At 32.7% G+C, this 17,157-nt stretch overlaps 1 protein-coding gene across 5 annotated transcripts in view; it reads left to right on the top strand.

The window, feature by feature from the left end:
• Positions 1-17,157, top strand: part of TUSC3 (tumor suppressor candidate 3) — a 270,895-nt gene that overhangs the window by 70,361 nt on the left and 183,377 nt on the right. For all 5 annotated transcript variants that reach the window (XM_063076814.1, XM_063076813.1, XM_063076811.1 and 2 more), the window contains exon 2: positions 10,651-10,820. In XM_063076814.1, the coding sequence (XP_062932884.1) occupies positions 10,651-10,820 (170 nt within the window). The remainder of the gene's footprint in view (positions 1-10,650; positions 10,821-17,157) is intronic.

Below are 17,157 nucleotides of genomic sequence, written 5' to 3'. Positions count from 1 at the left end.
TTTAATAAAGCTTGACCGGTACCCTGCATCTCCGCTCACTTTCTTTCAATGATAGATTTATGACACCTGTTATCTCTGTTTCCCATTCTTGTGCCAGTAACAGACAAAACCCAGCTGCTCACACACTCTTTACTAATAGGACCAGTCTCAGTTTTAGAATCTTCTTCTGCGGTGAATTTAAAGCAGCCCCTACTAATGAGTTAGTGTTGACAGAAATAAGATCTTTTATACCATCCTTTGCTGAGTTGGCAATAAGCCATTTACTTAACAGCAAAGCCACTACCATCACACATTCATATAATGTTTGGTAACTTTGATATTGAAGGTATTAGTGAGATTTTTACAATTTGTCAGTTGTAAGGAAAATGAAAACAGTTTAAACTAGAACAGCTTATTCAGGCTCACTCACCTTACATCTGTTACAAATGGGCAAGATTCATCACATTCACTAGAAACAAGTTATAAAAGTGTAACTGTGCATTTGTGCCCATTTACTGATTCAGCATGATTGTTGTAATTATGTAATGCTGGTCTTGTGGCCACTATTGTATACCACAGAGTAGAAAGGCAACTGCTCTGAACTGCTGGTCAGCAGAGCTTGGAAGGCACAGCAGAGCATGGAGGGACAGTGGAGTAGGGCAGAGCTCATGTCTGAGAATAAAGCATGTCTGCGAAGCTCACATCTGGAGAATAAAATATGACTACCTTGCATAAAGCTGTCAGAATCTTCTTTTAATTTTCTGCTGACCCGACAACTCACGACCTGCGCATGAAGGGACAGAAGGATCGGAGATCCAGCTCAACACCAGTATAGATGTTTCTTTAGCAACCTGATCAGTGTTGCTGATAGTTTGACCTAGAGAGAAGGTAACAAAATTTGAGTGTCTTACCATTTGTAAGATGCTGTGCTAGGAGTTTTCTGTACTTTAACTCATTTAATCTTATCAACATCTTTGTGAATCATTTGAATTTTATAGATGAAGAAACTGAGATTCAGAGAAATAATTTTTGGTTAAGTCACATCACATATACATGCAGTCGTCCTTTGAACTTCAGCCATCAAATCTTTTGTCCATTTAAATTAATACATATGGCATTTATCTCAGTTTTTTAAAAGTGGCATTATAGTTTACCTTATGGATGTTTCTGTGCTCCCTTAACTATACAAAGTTCCCTTAGGCATGAACTTTTTTTCACGTAAGTTTCATTCTTTAATGGAAATAAGGAGTTTAAATTCATGAGCATCATTCTCTCCAAGAGACCATAAAGCACACCCAAACAGGGAAGTTTAAATTGCACCTTTGGGATCTACTCTAGAGATTCATTCTTTCTCTGGGTTACCTCCCATGTATACAGGAGGTATGCATGTTATTAAACTTGTTTGCTTTTCTGTTGTTAACCTGTCTTTTGTTATAGGAGATCCATTAAGAACTATGAAGTTTAGAGAGAAATTAATTTTCCTCCCCTACGTGACCTTTGAAAACAAAATTATGTTTTCTGAGACAACGAACGGGGCATTTTCTATGTATTATATCACAGCATATATTATTTTCTTTAAGATTTTTATTTTTTATCACCTCATGGAGGCAGTGAGTATGTAAGGACAAGTAGAAAACAACTAATCTAAGTTGAGATGTGGTATTTAACATTGAACCAGGCTCACTTGTGCCCACTAGCCTATATACTCTAGGACATTCAAATTTTTTTTAAAGTACAGAATGTAGGTGTATTTTACAGATAAATTTACCCATTCAAGTGTACAATTTAATGATTTTTAGTAAATTTTGTGAGTGGTACAACCATCACCAGAAGTCAGTTGTAGAACATTTTATCCCTCCAATATGATACTACTGTCCATTGGCGGTTAATCCCTTTTCTTACTCCTAGATCCAGGTAACAGTTTATCTACTTTCTGTCTCTATAAATTGTCCCTTCTAGATATTTCATGTAAATGGAATCATACAATATATTGTCTCATGTGTCTGGCTACTTTTAGTGAGCATAATGTTTTTGAGGTTTATCCATTTTGTGGTATTTATCAGAATTTTGTTCCTTTTTATTTTCCAACACATTGTGTGGGTATACCACATTTTGTCTACCCATTCAACAGTTGATAGACATTTAGGTTTTCATGTCATTTAAGTTTAAAATCATGCTTCTATGAATTTGTAAATTGCTTTGGACATGACATAATCATTATTGGATTGGCAGATTCCCTTTTGCTAAGGATTTGTGGTATATATCAATTTATATATGAAATATGCTCCTTCGGTTAGAATTGTGATTTCCAATTTAGTCTTCATGTATATTGAAAATATAGAAGTACAGCTGATGAATTTAAACTCTTCTGACATTACCTCCTGAGTAAAGAATCTGATCCTTTAATGTCCTTAATCATATACTCTAAGTTAACTTTAGTCAATTTTTTTTTTGCTATTACATGCTTTAGGTATGGTGTTCATATATTGGCACTTTTTAAATGCATTCTTCAATATTAAAATCTTTAAGCACCTGGAAACTACATGTTAACTTGTTTATCTGGCCTAGTTTTTGCCATTCATGATGCCTGCTTACAAATAATTTCTAGGCAAAGTCAAGGAATTAAGTTAGAGGAATTTCTCTAATAAACTTTTTCACTGTATAGAAAAGTCTACTTTTGTTTAAATGTTTCCCAAGTTTTTTTTATTTAATGCATTTGTGTATGTATAATACAATATATATATATACATTTATATGTATAAATAATCTCTAATACATAGAGAAAATAGCGTAGGAGTTTATAGTGGAAAAGGTGAGTTTGAATTCATCCATAACTGCTTATTTGATCTTGAATAAGTAATTTAGGTTCCCTGAGCTTGAATTTTTTTTTCTCTGGAGAATGGAGCTGTTGGTATGGCACCTGGTGCATAAAATGGGCATGGTACCTGACACATGGGAAGTAATCAGTAAATATTTTTTTCTTTCTGTTGATTTTGAGCTTTCTGTTGTTTTTGAGTACCATAATATAGTGTGCATGATGGGCCTACACTTTTAAAATAAATTTAATTATTACGGTTTCTATTCTGAATTGGTTCATTGTCATTTTCTGACTCTTCGTTAGGGATATGTTGACATTAGTGAGGTGGGAAGACAAAGTTTTTAATTTGGCTTGGGTAGGTTTTATTGTTTTTCCTTGGTTTATAAATGTCATTTATGTAGGTAACATAGTTATTTGTATACCTTGTAGTGTTTCTTTGTGCTTTTTTAGTATGCACAGATGAGATAATTCAGAAAAGGTGAATCAAAGGTGTATATCTTAGAGTAATTTCAGGTGCCTCTCTGACTGTTGGAAAGGGAAAAGATACTGAGGCAAGAGCTATAGAAACTGGTTACTCTGATCCTTGTGGGTGGAAAGTGGAGTAAAAGTAGATAATCTGGTATGGTATAGGAACAGTTCATAAACGAATCTAAGAAAAAAACAGTAGAGGTCTGTTCCTTTTTGACTTTTCAATAGTGACTAATTTCTGTTTTAGAAGTTTATAAATAGTGCTTTGTATTTTTATATAAAGTTTACTCTTAGAAATTTGCATATTATGTGTGTTTTTAGAATATCAATTTATTTTATTGATTTTAAAATAAAGTCAAGTGTGTTAAAACTACCAAGCCCAATTGTAAATATCTTAGATTCTCCTCTATATTGTTGTTGTAGACAGAATTTAGAAATAACTCCCTGAATTTTGGGTTCTAAAGTTTTTAATTTAAGGAGAGTAGAACTCCTAGTTTGGTTACACATCGCTTCAGTATCTATTATGTTCAATGGATTTTTCAAAAATCTAGGGCTACACAGATGATAAAGTATGATCTTTGCCTTTGAACTCACAGTATAGAAGGGGAGATAGCTGTACAGGTATGTGGTTGGTGGTTTAATAGACGTTTTTACAGAGGAGCGACTGAGATTCCCTTAGGGGACATTAGTAAAGGATCTTTCTTGAATATGGGTTATTCGATTTGAGTCTTTTAGTACAAGGACAAATTTGCTCTGGGAAATATAGTGGAAGACAGGTAAGATAGGCATTTCTTCTGAATAGCTTGTGCTAGGCCTGGTCATATAAAAAAATTGTGCCATGTTTTTGAGACTGATTAGAGCTGTAGCTTCTCAACTCTGTCTTCATGTTAGAATTATCCAAGGAATTTATGAAGAAAAATACTTATCCCATCTGCTCCAAACCCATTATAAGATATATGAGGTGGTATAGGTAGAGGTTAAGAGACGAACAGGAGATGAAAAAAAATAGAGATTAGGACCAGATAGTGATCTTGATCTTATGTTCCTTGTAGCTTTTATTCTGTCAGTAGGCACTTACGAAAAGTTTTTTTAACAAGGGAGACTCTTGTTCTCTTGTTCTTGTTCAGGCTTTATAATGTCTTTGTCTTCCTTCTTTTGTTTTCTGTTCCTCCGACTTTTTGTACCTTTCAGGGAAGTTGGATCTTTAAAGTCAAAAAACTGTCCCAAAAAGCTGTCTCTTAAAATTTGATAATTTAATCACTATTAAAATTTGAGAAATTTAACTTTGTAGCCAGTGAGGGCAGGGACTGTATCATATTTACTGTTATATTATCAGGTCCTAATTCTGTGCCTGGCACATAGTACTCAGTAAATATTTTTTGAATTAGGGAATGCATACTTTCTTATGTATAAATACATGTACTTTTGGAACTGTGCTTCATTTTCTTCAGGGCATGCTTCAAGAATCATCCTGAAGATTTCCCAACAAGTATATCAAAATATGATGATGTAAGAGTTTTGCCTGATTATTTTCTTTTTTCTCACCTTCTTGATCATCATCTTAATACTTTGGGAAAATTAAAAATAATTATTCATTTTGAAAATGTGCTAGTATAAAGCAACACTAAACTGTAATATCTTCTCTGAATTTGTAGCACAGAAGTGTTCATTATCCCAATATAGACTGACCAATAACTAAACTTGTGCACATTAAAAAAATTTAAGGAAATAATGTATTTTTATATCATATGCTTTTATTTTTCTTGTTTTTGCTTTCTTTTAAGTTGCAAAAATTGTCCAGAGTTCCTGTATGCCTTTCACCCAGCTTCTTTCAAGGTTAATAATGTGTACAGTTATCAAAAACAACAAATTAACATTGGTTTAATATTATTAACCTATAGACAATATTTACATTTCACTAGTGTTTCCACTAATGCCATTTTCCTGTTCCAAGATCCAGTCCAGGGTTCTACATAGCATGTAGTTGTCATGTCACCTTAGCCTTCTCCAGTATGTGTTAGTTCCTTAGTCTTTCGCTGTCTTTTATGAACTTGACACCTTTGAAGAGTACTGGTCAATTATTTTGTAGAATGTTACTGCATTTGGGTTTGTTTAATGTTTTCTTATGATTAGTTTGAGGCTATGCATTTTTTGGCAGGAATACCACAGAAGTGATCTGTCCTCAGTGGATCATGTCAGGGAGTACATGATATTGATATGAATTATTACTGGTATTGTTAACACTGATTACTCTTCGATAAGTGCTGTTTTTCTCTTGATAATTTATAAACATCTTGAGGAGATACTTGGAGACTATACAGATACTGTGTTTCTCTTCAAAACTTCACCTACTAAGTTTAGAACCCATTGAGGATCTTACATGCTGTGGTAGTCTAATGATGATTTTCTGTTTCCCTTATTGCTTCTTCAATTATCGTATTGAATTCTTCCGTAAGGAAGAATTATCCCTTTCCCCGCATTTATTTATTCATGCAGTTATTTAAGTATGGACTTGTGGATATTTGTTATATTCTGTGGTTTACAATTCAGTACTATTTTCATTTTTGTTGTTGCTCAAGTGTTTTCCAGCTTTGGTTATTGGGACCTTTTTCACATTGGTTCTTGTATCCTTTGACATTACTTTTTTGAGCACTTTTTTACTTTCTGGCACCAAAAGATGTTCTAGTCTCATGTTATTTTTCTCTGCTTCACCCTTTTAATCAACCACTTCTCTGGGAAACCCTGGTTCCTTTTAATGGAGAGTGGTATTCATAAACCAAGTTCTCAGTGTTAGGTGTGCTTATTGCTATTAGGATGTCATTGCTCTACTGAGAGTGGCCAGAGCTAGGACATGTGTGTGTGCTAATCCACTCATCCATACAGGTCTATATTTACTTCTGTTATCTATTTGTAAAATATAGATACATGTATTTTTATTTTAAAAGCCTCAAGTTAATATGGATGCCTCCAACTCCCATCCAATACCACAGGATTTTTAGCCTTCCCCATTTCCTTATTTGTCAGTTCTTTTCTGACAGTGTAAATTTGGCTCTCCTTATATGTAACGTATTCATTAGTTTGTTTAACTCCAGCGTGCTCATAAAGTAACAAAAGTGCTAATTCGTACCCCTGTGAGAAACAAAATAGAGAATGGTATTTGTGTAGAGTTCCTTTTCTCTTTAGTTTTAAGAGTATCCAATCAAATACTGTTTTCCAAAGTGTTTATGTTATTTTCTTGTAATACAGTCAGGTTCATTAATTAATGTTTTTATTTCATTTTGGTACTTCTAATGTTAAATGATCTAAATGATCAATTAAATGATCTTTTTAAATAATTAGGTAAGGTAAAATACATTTTTGTATTGCGTATTCCTGTGGGTTTTGACAAATGTGTGGACATGGCTCCACCACCACTGTCATGAGACAGCAAACACACTTCCATCATTCCTCATGCTATGTTTTGGAAGAAAATATTAAAGTTATTTGATACTTAAGATTCATAGGAAAATTTTTGTGTGGAATTTACTGCTGTTCCAGTCTGGTTTGAATAATCAAATGAAAAGAGAAACTTGTTTGAATCATCAAGTAATTGGGCTACTAAGAGAATAGAAGGGAGATTTTACTTTCTAATATCAGCAGCATTTGATATTTCATTGTGGTACCAGAACATGGATTTTTTTTCCAGTTTAAAGAATTGAGATTTTTCACATAGTAAGTTGAGATTTTTAAGTAAAAGTAATTCACAAAATATAATCAAATATATACTTTAAAAATATTATTTTTTTCACTTATTACTCTGCTTATCCTTGTTTATCCTATAAGCAAAAAGAAGACAATTTACAGATGACAAAATCTTATCTTGGTACACTTTTATTATTGATTAGTATGTAAAGAGTTTTATTGCATATATTTTTATCTCTTCTATGGAATAAATTTAAATCATTTGTGAATAGATCAAGGATAAAGGACATGAGGTAATGAGAAAGAGAGATAACTAGCATGCAGAATTGTGGGAAACTGTTCAGTTTTGCCAGAAAATAACAGTGCAAATTAAAAGCACAAGATACCATTTTTAATTATTAAGTTAGAGAGAGAGAAAGAGAAAGAATATGAGAAAATATGAGAATGAATATCCAAATCTAGTAAAGGTATAGTGAATCTCACACTCTTATTAATATATTGCAGATAGCATTAGAATTTCACACCGATACAGCGCTTTTAGGAGGCACCATGACAGAATTCAAAAATCCCAATAGTGAGTCTGTCACACTGATGCAGACTGATGTGCATTTTCTTTAAAAAAAATATTTTCCAGATTATCAGTAATGGAAAAACAAAATATAATTGGAATTCTACCTTTATTCAAGACATGATTGTGTAAAAGTTATATTTTTACATATTTTAAAAATATTAAGCATGACTGTGTAACCTAAAATCTGTAGCACCGTGGTTGTCAAGTTGTAGGGTTTCAATAGTTAGAAAAAGGAAAGATTTATATCTGCTTATTTTTGAAAGAATGTAGTAACTGCACAGTAGCTAAGAAAGGAATTCAGTTAAACCAAGTTATGACAATGCATTGTTGTCATATTTGGTTTTTAAAGGCAGATGTAACTTATCTAGTTTCTTATTTAAATGAGAAATATTCCACTAACTGAGAAATTTTCCTTGGTGATTAGTTCAGTAAATGAGCTTAATGTTATCTTGAGGCACTTGGAAAGCACTTGGAAAATATGAATACCAGCTTTGTTAACCTCCTTTAAAGCTATATTTAACTTTAAATAACTAAAACTAGTAATAGCAGTAAAATTAACAATATGACATTCCAGAATGCAGTTTGTAAAAAGCTAAGTCAATCCATCAACAAACAGCTTGCCCTTAGTAAACATTTTCTTTTCCACATACTTCCTACAGCAATTTCTTTAGCATAAACAGCATTTAAGCAGTTTCCTTAACATATCTCAAGAAAAATCAATAGGTTAAATAGTCAATAGTCATTCAAGCCGGAATCAAACCAGCAACCTAAAACAGTCAAAGTACACAATCCCATCCCTAAACAGTGAATAGAATTGATTAGATGGCTTTTGCCAAACTTGTCTGTGGACTTTGTCTCCTACTTGAGAGCCTTTTGGCTCATTCATGCATTACCTAAAAATCCTATTCTAGGATCAAAGGAGAATCAAGATTTCTAACCCACTACAGGGTAAGATTATTCAAAGAGTAATAAAAGAAAAGTATGTTTGTAGTGTGTATGTATTTAATGAGAAAAGTATACTGAAATACCCTAGGAACTCATAGATAAGTAATGGTTTCTTAGACCAGTTCCCTTCTGCCCTCATTAGAGGAATGTCATGCTTGCTTTCCATTCTGGAGGTTTTGTCTTTTGCATAGAGAGTTAACAGTTCCTAAATATTTAAAATATAAATATTTTATTTATGTAGTATATATCTTATTTAATTTTTTTTAAGGCTCAAAATAATTTATAGATACTAAATAGACTCATTGAGTATTATGGTAAACAGTTGAAGACTTAAAATAAATCCTATTAAATATATAACAATTTTTTTGTAAGGTAAGTTGTGCTTAACATGGAAAATACCCTCACTTCATTTTTCAGAATTAAAGCTAAAAGTAAAAATCTTTCTATGTAGTTTTCAACTGTTTGGGGCATATTGTTGAGGCAGAGCAATATCTTCAAAAATAAGTTTTATTTAACTTTCAGTTTAACGAGATTATTATTTTACTTTGTATGGAAATATATTTACAGTATATTTTAAACCAGAATTAAAGTCCAAACAGTTAAATATAACTAAATCCTAGTAGTTTGTTTCAAAGTTAGGATTAATTTCAGTTGATGGCTTTTTGCTATGCTAAAATTTTGTCTTTTTTTTTTTTTTAACAATTATCCCAGTAATTAGCCATGATTTTTTGTTTTTAATTTTTCATACAGCTAGCATACCCTTGTATGCTTATCTGAATGTTCTCTCTCTGCCAAATTATTAATTCAAATGTTCTGCTCTTTAGCTGAGTTATTCTCCCTCCCTCCCTCTCTTCCATTTTTTCAGTTTGTCAATTTGTCTTTTTTCCTTGTTCATGTGAGTGCAGAGCATTTCAACAAGTCTTTTACCCAAACTCAGGGTGTGATGCATTCCTTCTCTTCTCTCCCCTTCTTGTATATATGCCCAGGCTCTGAGTGGTTCACAGGGAGCCACTGTGCTTTCCTACTTGAGACAGAAGGGGAAAGAGATTACATTTCTCTCTAAATTCTAGAGTGGAACTTGCTAAAAGCCATAATGCACGCCTCTCTCTCCTGACCACTGATACTTGCTTGGTTTTGCAAGGACAGGGAATTTCTTTTTCTTGTAGGAATACAATCTGTAAAGTTCTTGCTTCTCAGACTTTTTCAGGTTAAATGAATGATGTAGAGATAAGAGCATTCTATACAGAAGCTAGCATGCTATCACCACCTCCACTTCCACCCCCTGCAGGAACAGAATATTTCTAGTACCTCAGTTCCACTTGTGTTGTCTCCTAGTCACTATGCCTCCCCACTGTCCCTCTGCCTGCTTCAGATTAGCCACTAGTCTGACTTTTACCATAGTAGATTATTTTTTCCCATTTTTGACCTTAATATAAATAGAATTATACAACACTGTTTTGTACATAGTTTCAGCTTTGTATTTGTGAAATTATTCTATGTTGTTGCATGTAAATGCTTAGGGAGAAATTTACAGTCAAGCGAAGGCTCCCCGTTCAGCTTTTGCTATTAAGGGTAGTGCTGAGTGGTTTTTTTTTTTTTTTTTTTTTCCCTCTCTCTCCTGTGTTATTTGGCTGGAGTATTTTGTCTTACCAGGCTGCCCCTTTCCTTGTCCTTTGAGTAGAGAGAGCAAGCTTTTCTTAAGGCTTTTTCTTTGTCTGTGCCCACTGGCTTTTTCGGATTACCAACTTCTCCAGCAGCCAGTCTGGGATATTATGAGGGCAGAAGAAAACCCAGGGAACTCATCTCCATGTCATTCTTCATGTCTGAGGCCCCTAGCCAGTCTGCCTTCTCCCCACCTTTCAGTCTTCTTATCCTTGATTTTTTTTTTAAATAAATGGCCAGAGTTTTAGCCGTATTTGGTGGGAAGATTAGGAAAATTTATGTCTATTTCATCTTTCTGGAGGGGGGAAATCTGATTGTTTTGATTTTAATATCTCTTTTATAAACCACTGAAATCATTAGGAAAAATAAAATGGACTATTTTGTCCATATATGGTAAATTAACAAAACAGACTTTTAACAAATTAATTTTGGGTAAAATACAATCTCATGCAATTCTCTTTATATGAAATACAAACTAAAGAACTTTAACCCTATGTAAAATTTAAATTTTTATGTTTAATTGCAGAACCTTTTAGCCGAAAAAGTAGAACAGCTGATGGAATGGAGTTCCAGGCGCTCAATTTTCCGAATGAATGGCGATAAATTCCGAAAATTTATAAAGGCACCACCTCGAAACTATTCTATGATTGTTATGTTCACTGCTCTTCAGCCTCAGCGTCAGTGTTCTGTATGCAGGTAATTTATATATTTTAAAAAATTTTAAATGTATTATCTTAGACTTATATATTTAATTATTATATTTCAGGTAGGTGTATGTAATTCAAAACAGTTGTTCATTGTTATAGTGAAATATAACTGAGCATTTAAAGTAAGCTCAAAATCAGTGTATTCTAGAAAATGATTTTTATAGGCTAATATTATTTTATTGTGGGCATGTAAAATATTTATTGACCAGTTCCACATATAATCCTAAAAACAGATTTGTCATCTTTATGTCCTGCATATTGCTTTGTAGGTCACCTAATTATATCTGTGGTCAGTACAGTAGCCCCCTTAAATATACTCTATCTTAGCATACAGTTTAATTGAGAAGACTCACTTTTGCCCAGGGAAGTCCATTTACTTTATGTAAACTCCAGTGATTAGAAATTTGTTCCTAATAACTGTTTATTAGAAATAAACAGTTTGCAGTGAATGAAATATTTGTCAGTAGGAACAACTAAAGAAAATTTTGGACAAATACAAATACAATATGTATACAACAAGTACCTTTTTAAATAGTTTTTTAATTAAACTTTTCATTTTGAGATAATTGTAGGTTTACATGCAATAGTAAGAAATAATATACAGATCCCTGCACCAGCCAGCTGCCCCCCAAAAAAATAAATAAAATAAAACCAGAGAGATTCTGTATACCTTTCACCCAGTGTCCTCCAATGGTAACATCTTGCAAAAATATAGTACGATATCACAAGGAGGATATTGACATTGATACAGTCACAATACAGAGCAGTTCTATCATCATAAGAATATCTCTTGTCCTTTTTAACCAGACCCACCCCCCATTCCACTCCCTGCCCTTTGAATTTGATCTCTGGCAGTCACTAATCTGTTCTCCATTTCTATTATTTTGTCATTTTAAGAATTATGTAAGTGGAATTATACAGTATATGACCTTTTGAGTTTGGTGTTTTTTTATTTACCATAATTCCCTCAAAGTCCATACAAGTTGTTGCATTTAGCAACAATTTATTGTTTTTATAACTGAGGAACATTGCAAGGCATGGATGTACTGCAGTTATGTATGTGTGCCCACGGGCACATACATATGGCTTGAATATTAGTTTTAATTAAGCCAAATTTTTTATCACAGAGGTTTGAAAACTCTTTTTAAATCTACTGTTATCAGATTTTTTCCAGAACAAAACAGCAAATATTTTTGGCCTTTAAAATTTTAAGGTAGCTATCAAGCAACTCTAAAGAGGTGTAAAGAAGCCCTCTTACGATCCAGCACCACTCTCAAAAACAGAACCCTGAGAACTGGCAACAGACAGTATGCTAGCCGTAAATAGTCCTATTTATTTAGCTAAGGAGAAAAATTAAACCACAAAACTTTTTAAACTTATTATTATAAGCCAAGTTTTAGATTAAAGATATATCTTAACAAATGACTCAAAAATCTAAAACGAAAAAAGAATTCTTCACCCTTTTGTATGGTAGCCTAATAATGAGAGTATGTTGGGGTATGACTAGAATTGGATAGAGAAGATGGTGAACAGAGATATTTTGAAAAACGGCACTTCAGATGATTCTGAGTTCCCCTTCTATCAAATTTGAGGACCAGTACTCAAGTGGGTATTAACACTGTTGTCAGAATTGGGCTAGCACATATGGGTAGAGTATATGTACATTAAGTGATGCTGTCAAGTCCTCTTCAGGACTTTCCTTGGCATTTTGCTATAACAGTTCAGTTTCCACTAAAAATAAAAAATGTCTTTTGGCATCTATAATACTAATATATTTTAGGAAAATAATTTGTTTGCTCCTAAAAATTGAATTTATTGATTACCTATAATCACCAGTATTAAGAATAAATATAATCAATTGATCATTATATTTTTTTGTAACTGTAATCTAGAAAGATGTTATTATTTGAGTATTTATTTCACAGTTACATATAATTATATGTATTGCAATAACATTAATCGTAACATATTGTTAAATGGTACATCCTTTGGGTAGTATTTTACTTAGCTTATTATGTTGTTAAATAAAACTTTAAATGTAGACCCTTAGTTTTTCAATGACACTTAGCTTATAAGAACCTTTATTTATTTGCTTTCTGTTTATTTGTTTATTACAGCTTATTTTGTAATAAACTTTTGAATTTTGGAAGAGTTTTAGATATATAAGAGAACAAAATTGAAGTTATTAGAAAAACTTAACTAATGGATGAAGGTGTGGGGGTGAGGTTGTTAGAGAAGAAAGAAAGAACAGGTGAAGGTTTAGAGGCAAATTAAAAGTGTAGAGCAGATTTATGGGCCCCATACCGAGACATTCTGATATAATTGTCTTGGGGTGAGGCCAAGGCATTGACATTTTAAAAAATATGATCTTAGTAATTCTAGTATGCAAACCAGTATAAGGAAAGGGAAAGTAAGAAGCAGGTTCATGACTCATAGCGTTTATTTATATATTTTTTTCATTGAGGAGCAGTGGGAATGGAAAGGTTTAACTAATTGAATAAGCATGTAGCACTGAGGGTCCTTTTCAAAATTAGAATACCTGACTTCTTAGCGAAGAATCTGAAGAATTAAATGATTTTCTTCCCCAGTACTCAGCAATTTAGGAGCAAGAACCACACACACTCCTTTGAGATTATCATGTTTGCTTTATGTTGTGAATTGGATTAGACAGATGATTTAGAGGTGCTAGTGAGAGTATATTTGAAATGTGTAACTATGGTTTCAAAGTTGGATGGAGGTCAAAGGAAGCCAGGAAAAGCTGGCAAACTACGTGTGATACAATTAAGCCAAGTTTTCACAACATTGAAGAACAGGTTTGGTATAGAAGTGGGATGGGGTTAAAAATAAGTTGTTGTAAAATGGTCTATTTAGTAAATGAGTAAATTGCTGAAGTATGATATAGATGATTTTCTTATATGATTTTTAATCATATAGAGAAGCTCGGGGAACTATGAGACTGCGGCAATGTCTAGATTATAAATTTGTATGTTGAAATTACTCAGGATGATATTAGAACTGGAGAGGAAAAAATGAGCTTGATAGAGGGATGCCTTGAAGTTTGTTGGATGAACATGATAAATTTATATTATAGAATAATATAAATTTAAAGGAGGATCTGTTCAATAACAATGGTTGAACAGTGGTCTTGAGACCTGCTATTACTGAGCCCAGAAAATACTGACTGATATGCTAATGAACAGTGTGGATCAAAGAGAGCTCAAGGTGACAACTAGGGTGAAAAGGAGGAATTTCAAGAAAATTTTTTCAAGAAAAGTGATTAAAATTATGAATTGTAAGTTAAGCCTTGAAGGGAGTTGTAGATGTCTTGAGAAAGACACCCAATCGTCAGCTGCCATCTTTTATTTTTTCATATGAACTAAATCTCCTGGGTCCTTCTATGTAAATGTAATTTGGGGCCATTTTTATAATGTTGTAATATTTTATAATTCAGTAGAATCTTTGAAAGGTTCATAGCTGTAATTTAAAAATCTTAGTGCTTTCCTTTGTGAGACTTCTGCTTTTTTGTTTTAAGAAAAAGTGAAATTTTCTTGTAGCATTAACTTACACTTAGATTGTCCAGTTTTTCTTTGCTGAAACTGGTGAATGAGCTTTAGCTTTCATATAGTGCTCTTTCTTCACAAGAGTTTATTCACAAATTTCAGAATTCAGTTTTCACCTCCCTCAGTTGCTAATTACCAAACTCCTTGGCCAAATAAAGTTGTTGATTAAGACTAGTGAATATAATTCTCACCTCCTTTAGCGTTAGCTAAAAACTTCCTTTATCAAATTATAATGTAGGAAATATTCCCCATAATTGCTAAATCTATTAGATGTGTTCTGCCACAAAGTTACTCATTTCTTCAAGAATTCACTATGAATTTTAAGAGCAAGATAGCCTCTTCTAAGGTTACTGTGGATCAATAGATTTAAGATAAAAAGTCAAGTTGAAGGAAAGTAAAAGACTTATGTGTAGAATCAAGAAAGGTGCATATCTAATTAAAGTTCTGGCAATGTGTTAGAGATTAATATGTTATTGGATTCCAAATAAATGGGAAAATGTAGTAAAATTTGAAAGTATTTTGTAAATGATGGTGAATAACTTATTACATCGACATGTTAGATATTGGCTAACATCCTTTGTGTCCCAACTAAATGAAACTATTGTTTACTGTGCGTAAACTATTGGGGGCCCTATGTAATTTTCATTACTCTGAAAGGTAGGTTTGAAAAAATCCATTTTATAGATGAGAACATTAAAGCTGAGAGATTATAAAATTTATCCAAAGTCAAACAGCTAATACCTGTCAGGGTTAGGATTTGTGACTTCAGAGCTAATATAATTTAATGCTTTCCTTAAGTGCACATATTCATGTTGTCCTTACCCTGTGAACTGTAATTTGTATTTTGCTTTTGCATTCCCAACTGAGATTGTTAGTCTTTTAGGGCAGGGATCCATCAGCCTGCGTTTCCTAAACTCACAAGATCATGAAAAGCTTTTGTTCAGGACAGCATCTCATAAAGGGACTGGTGAGTTGAATATTGCTGGCCAAAACGTGGAAAAGAGCTCATCAGCCTCTTGTTTTATTATAGTGAGGTCACATCTCTCAAGGGATTATATTCTAAAGTTAGCGAATGAGGTGAAAATCATGTACAATATAGATAAAATTACCCTTGTACATCACTTAAAACACTTGTAAGTACATTATAAATGGTTTTGGTACTGCAAACCTTATCATCCCCCATTTCTTAGAGAAAGAGAATATTTCTGTGGCCCTGATTTTTTAAGTTTCCCTCATTTACTTGGCTACCTTTACAAAGTATTTCAGTTCTTTGTCAAAGACTGGGAAACTCATGCCATTCACACATTCTTTTCCCGGTTTCGTTAGTGCATTAGAAATGTTTCAAGCTTGAGTGAATTCATAACCAGTTTAGGATTCAGACAAGGTCTAGCTTTATTGCTGAGTTCTCTGTCTAGTTTAATTTTTTTTTTTTAAATGTTGGAGGCATATGATATAACTTCACTGTAGTAACTTTCTTTCTAGGTGTCTCTATCTCAGATTGGATAATCCCTACTCTTTTACCATTTCCAACACACCTTTATTATCTGTGTGACATTGTAGCATTCCCTGAGCTCTTTTTTATTTTCGACAGTCTTTCTATTTAAAGTCCAGCTTTAGTCTCTCCTTCTTAATTTCAAACCTACAGAAAATTGAAACAGCAGTACAATGGACACTAGTGCTACCCTTTTACCAAGTTTCACTAATTATTAACATTTTTGTCAGCTTTGATTTTGTTCCCTTTTTAATATAGGTTAAAAATCGGTCAAATATCATTTGGTGCATTTTGATGGTTTACTTTCATTTGGGATTTTTACATCTCTGAACTCTGAGAATGGTTTGTATGTTATTTTTATGCAGTTTTTATTGGGCTTTTATATAAATATATCTACTACAGAGAAGCAATTTCAATTTTTTTTTAATGTTTTGGAACTACTTAAGTAGCATTGAGATTATATGATCTTTGACGTTTGGTGGCATTGACTGTGAAATCATCTATGCTTGGTCCTTTTCGGTGGGGTACTTAATTGTTATTTTTTCTATTTCTCCTTTGGAAATTGGACTACTTTAGCTTTCTGTCTCGTCTGTGTAATTTTGAAAATTTTTTTTCTGAGAAAATTATCCATTTTACCAAAATTCTCAAATATGTTTTATCAACATGCATTGTGAAAGTAATCTCTGATCTTTTTCTCTATTTCTGTGCTTATTTCCCTTTGGTTATTTTAAAAGTTTTTTATTTCGGTTTGTCTTTGTTTTTTTGGCTCTGTTTTGTAATATTTTTACAAAGAACCAGCATTTTGATTTATTAAAATGTTTCCAATTGCTTCTTTATTTCTTTTGTTACCTTTAATTTCCTTTTGTTTCCATCTACTTCGTTCCTTTTCTAGTTATTTGAATTGTGAATATAATTCACTTCTTTTCATTTTTTAGTTTATGGAAATAAAGTATAAAAGGCTGTGCATGCTTTTATCCCTCCTTAATTGAATCCCATAGATTCTGATACATAGTATTTTTCTTATTATTGTTACTTCTTAGAAATTATCAAATTTTTGTTGCAGTTCCTGTTTTAGACAAGATTTTTTTTTTTTTTTTAATTTAAAAAATTTTTTATTGAAGCATAATTGGTTATGTATTTCGGGGATACAATGTTGACTATCATCACCTGTGTACAACATGTGTTGATCAAATCAATGTTATTAGCATGTTCATTATCACAAATTGTAATTATTCTTTATGCCTCTTACCCAGTCTCTCCACACCCCTCTCTCT

Source organism: Cynocephalus volans, chromosome 13 (genome assembly GCF_027409185.1).
Source record: "Cynocephalus volans isolate mCynVol1 chromosome 13, mCynVol1.pri, whole genome shotgun sequence".
Classification (NCBI taxonomy): Eukaryota; Metazoa; Chordata; class Mammalia; order Dermoptera; family Cynocephalidae; genus Cynocephalus; species Cynocephalus volans.
Note: the sequence above shows the minus strand (reverse complement) of the source record. Positions and strands in the feature narration are given on the sequence as shown.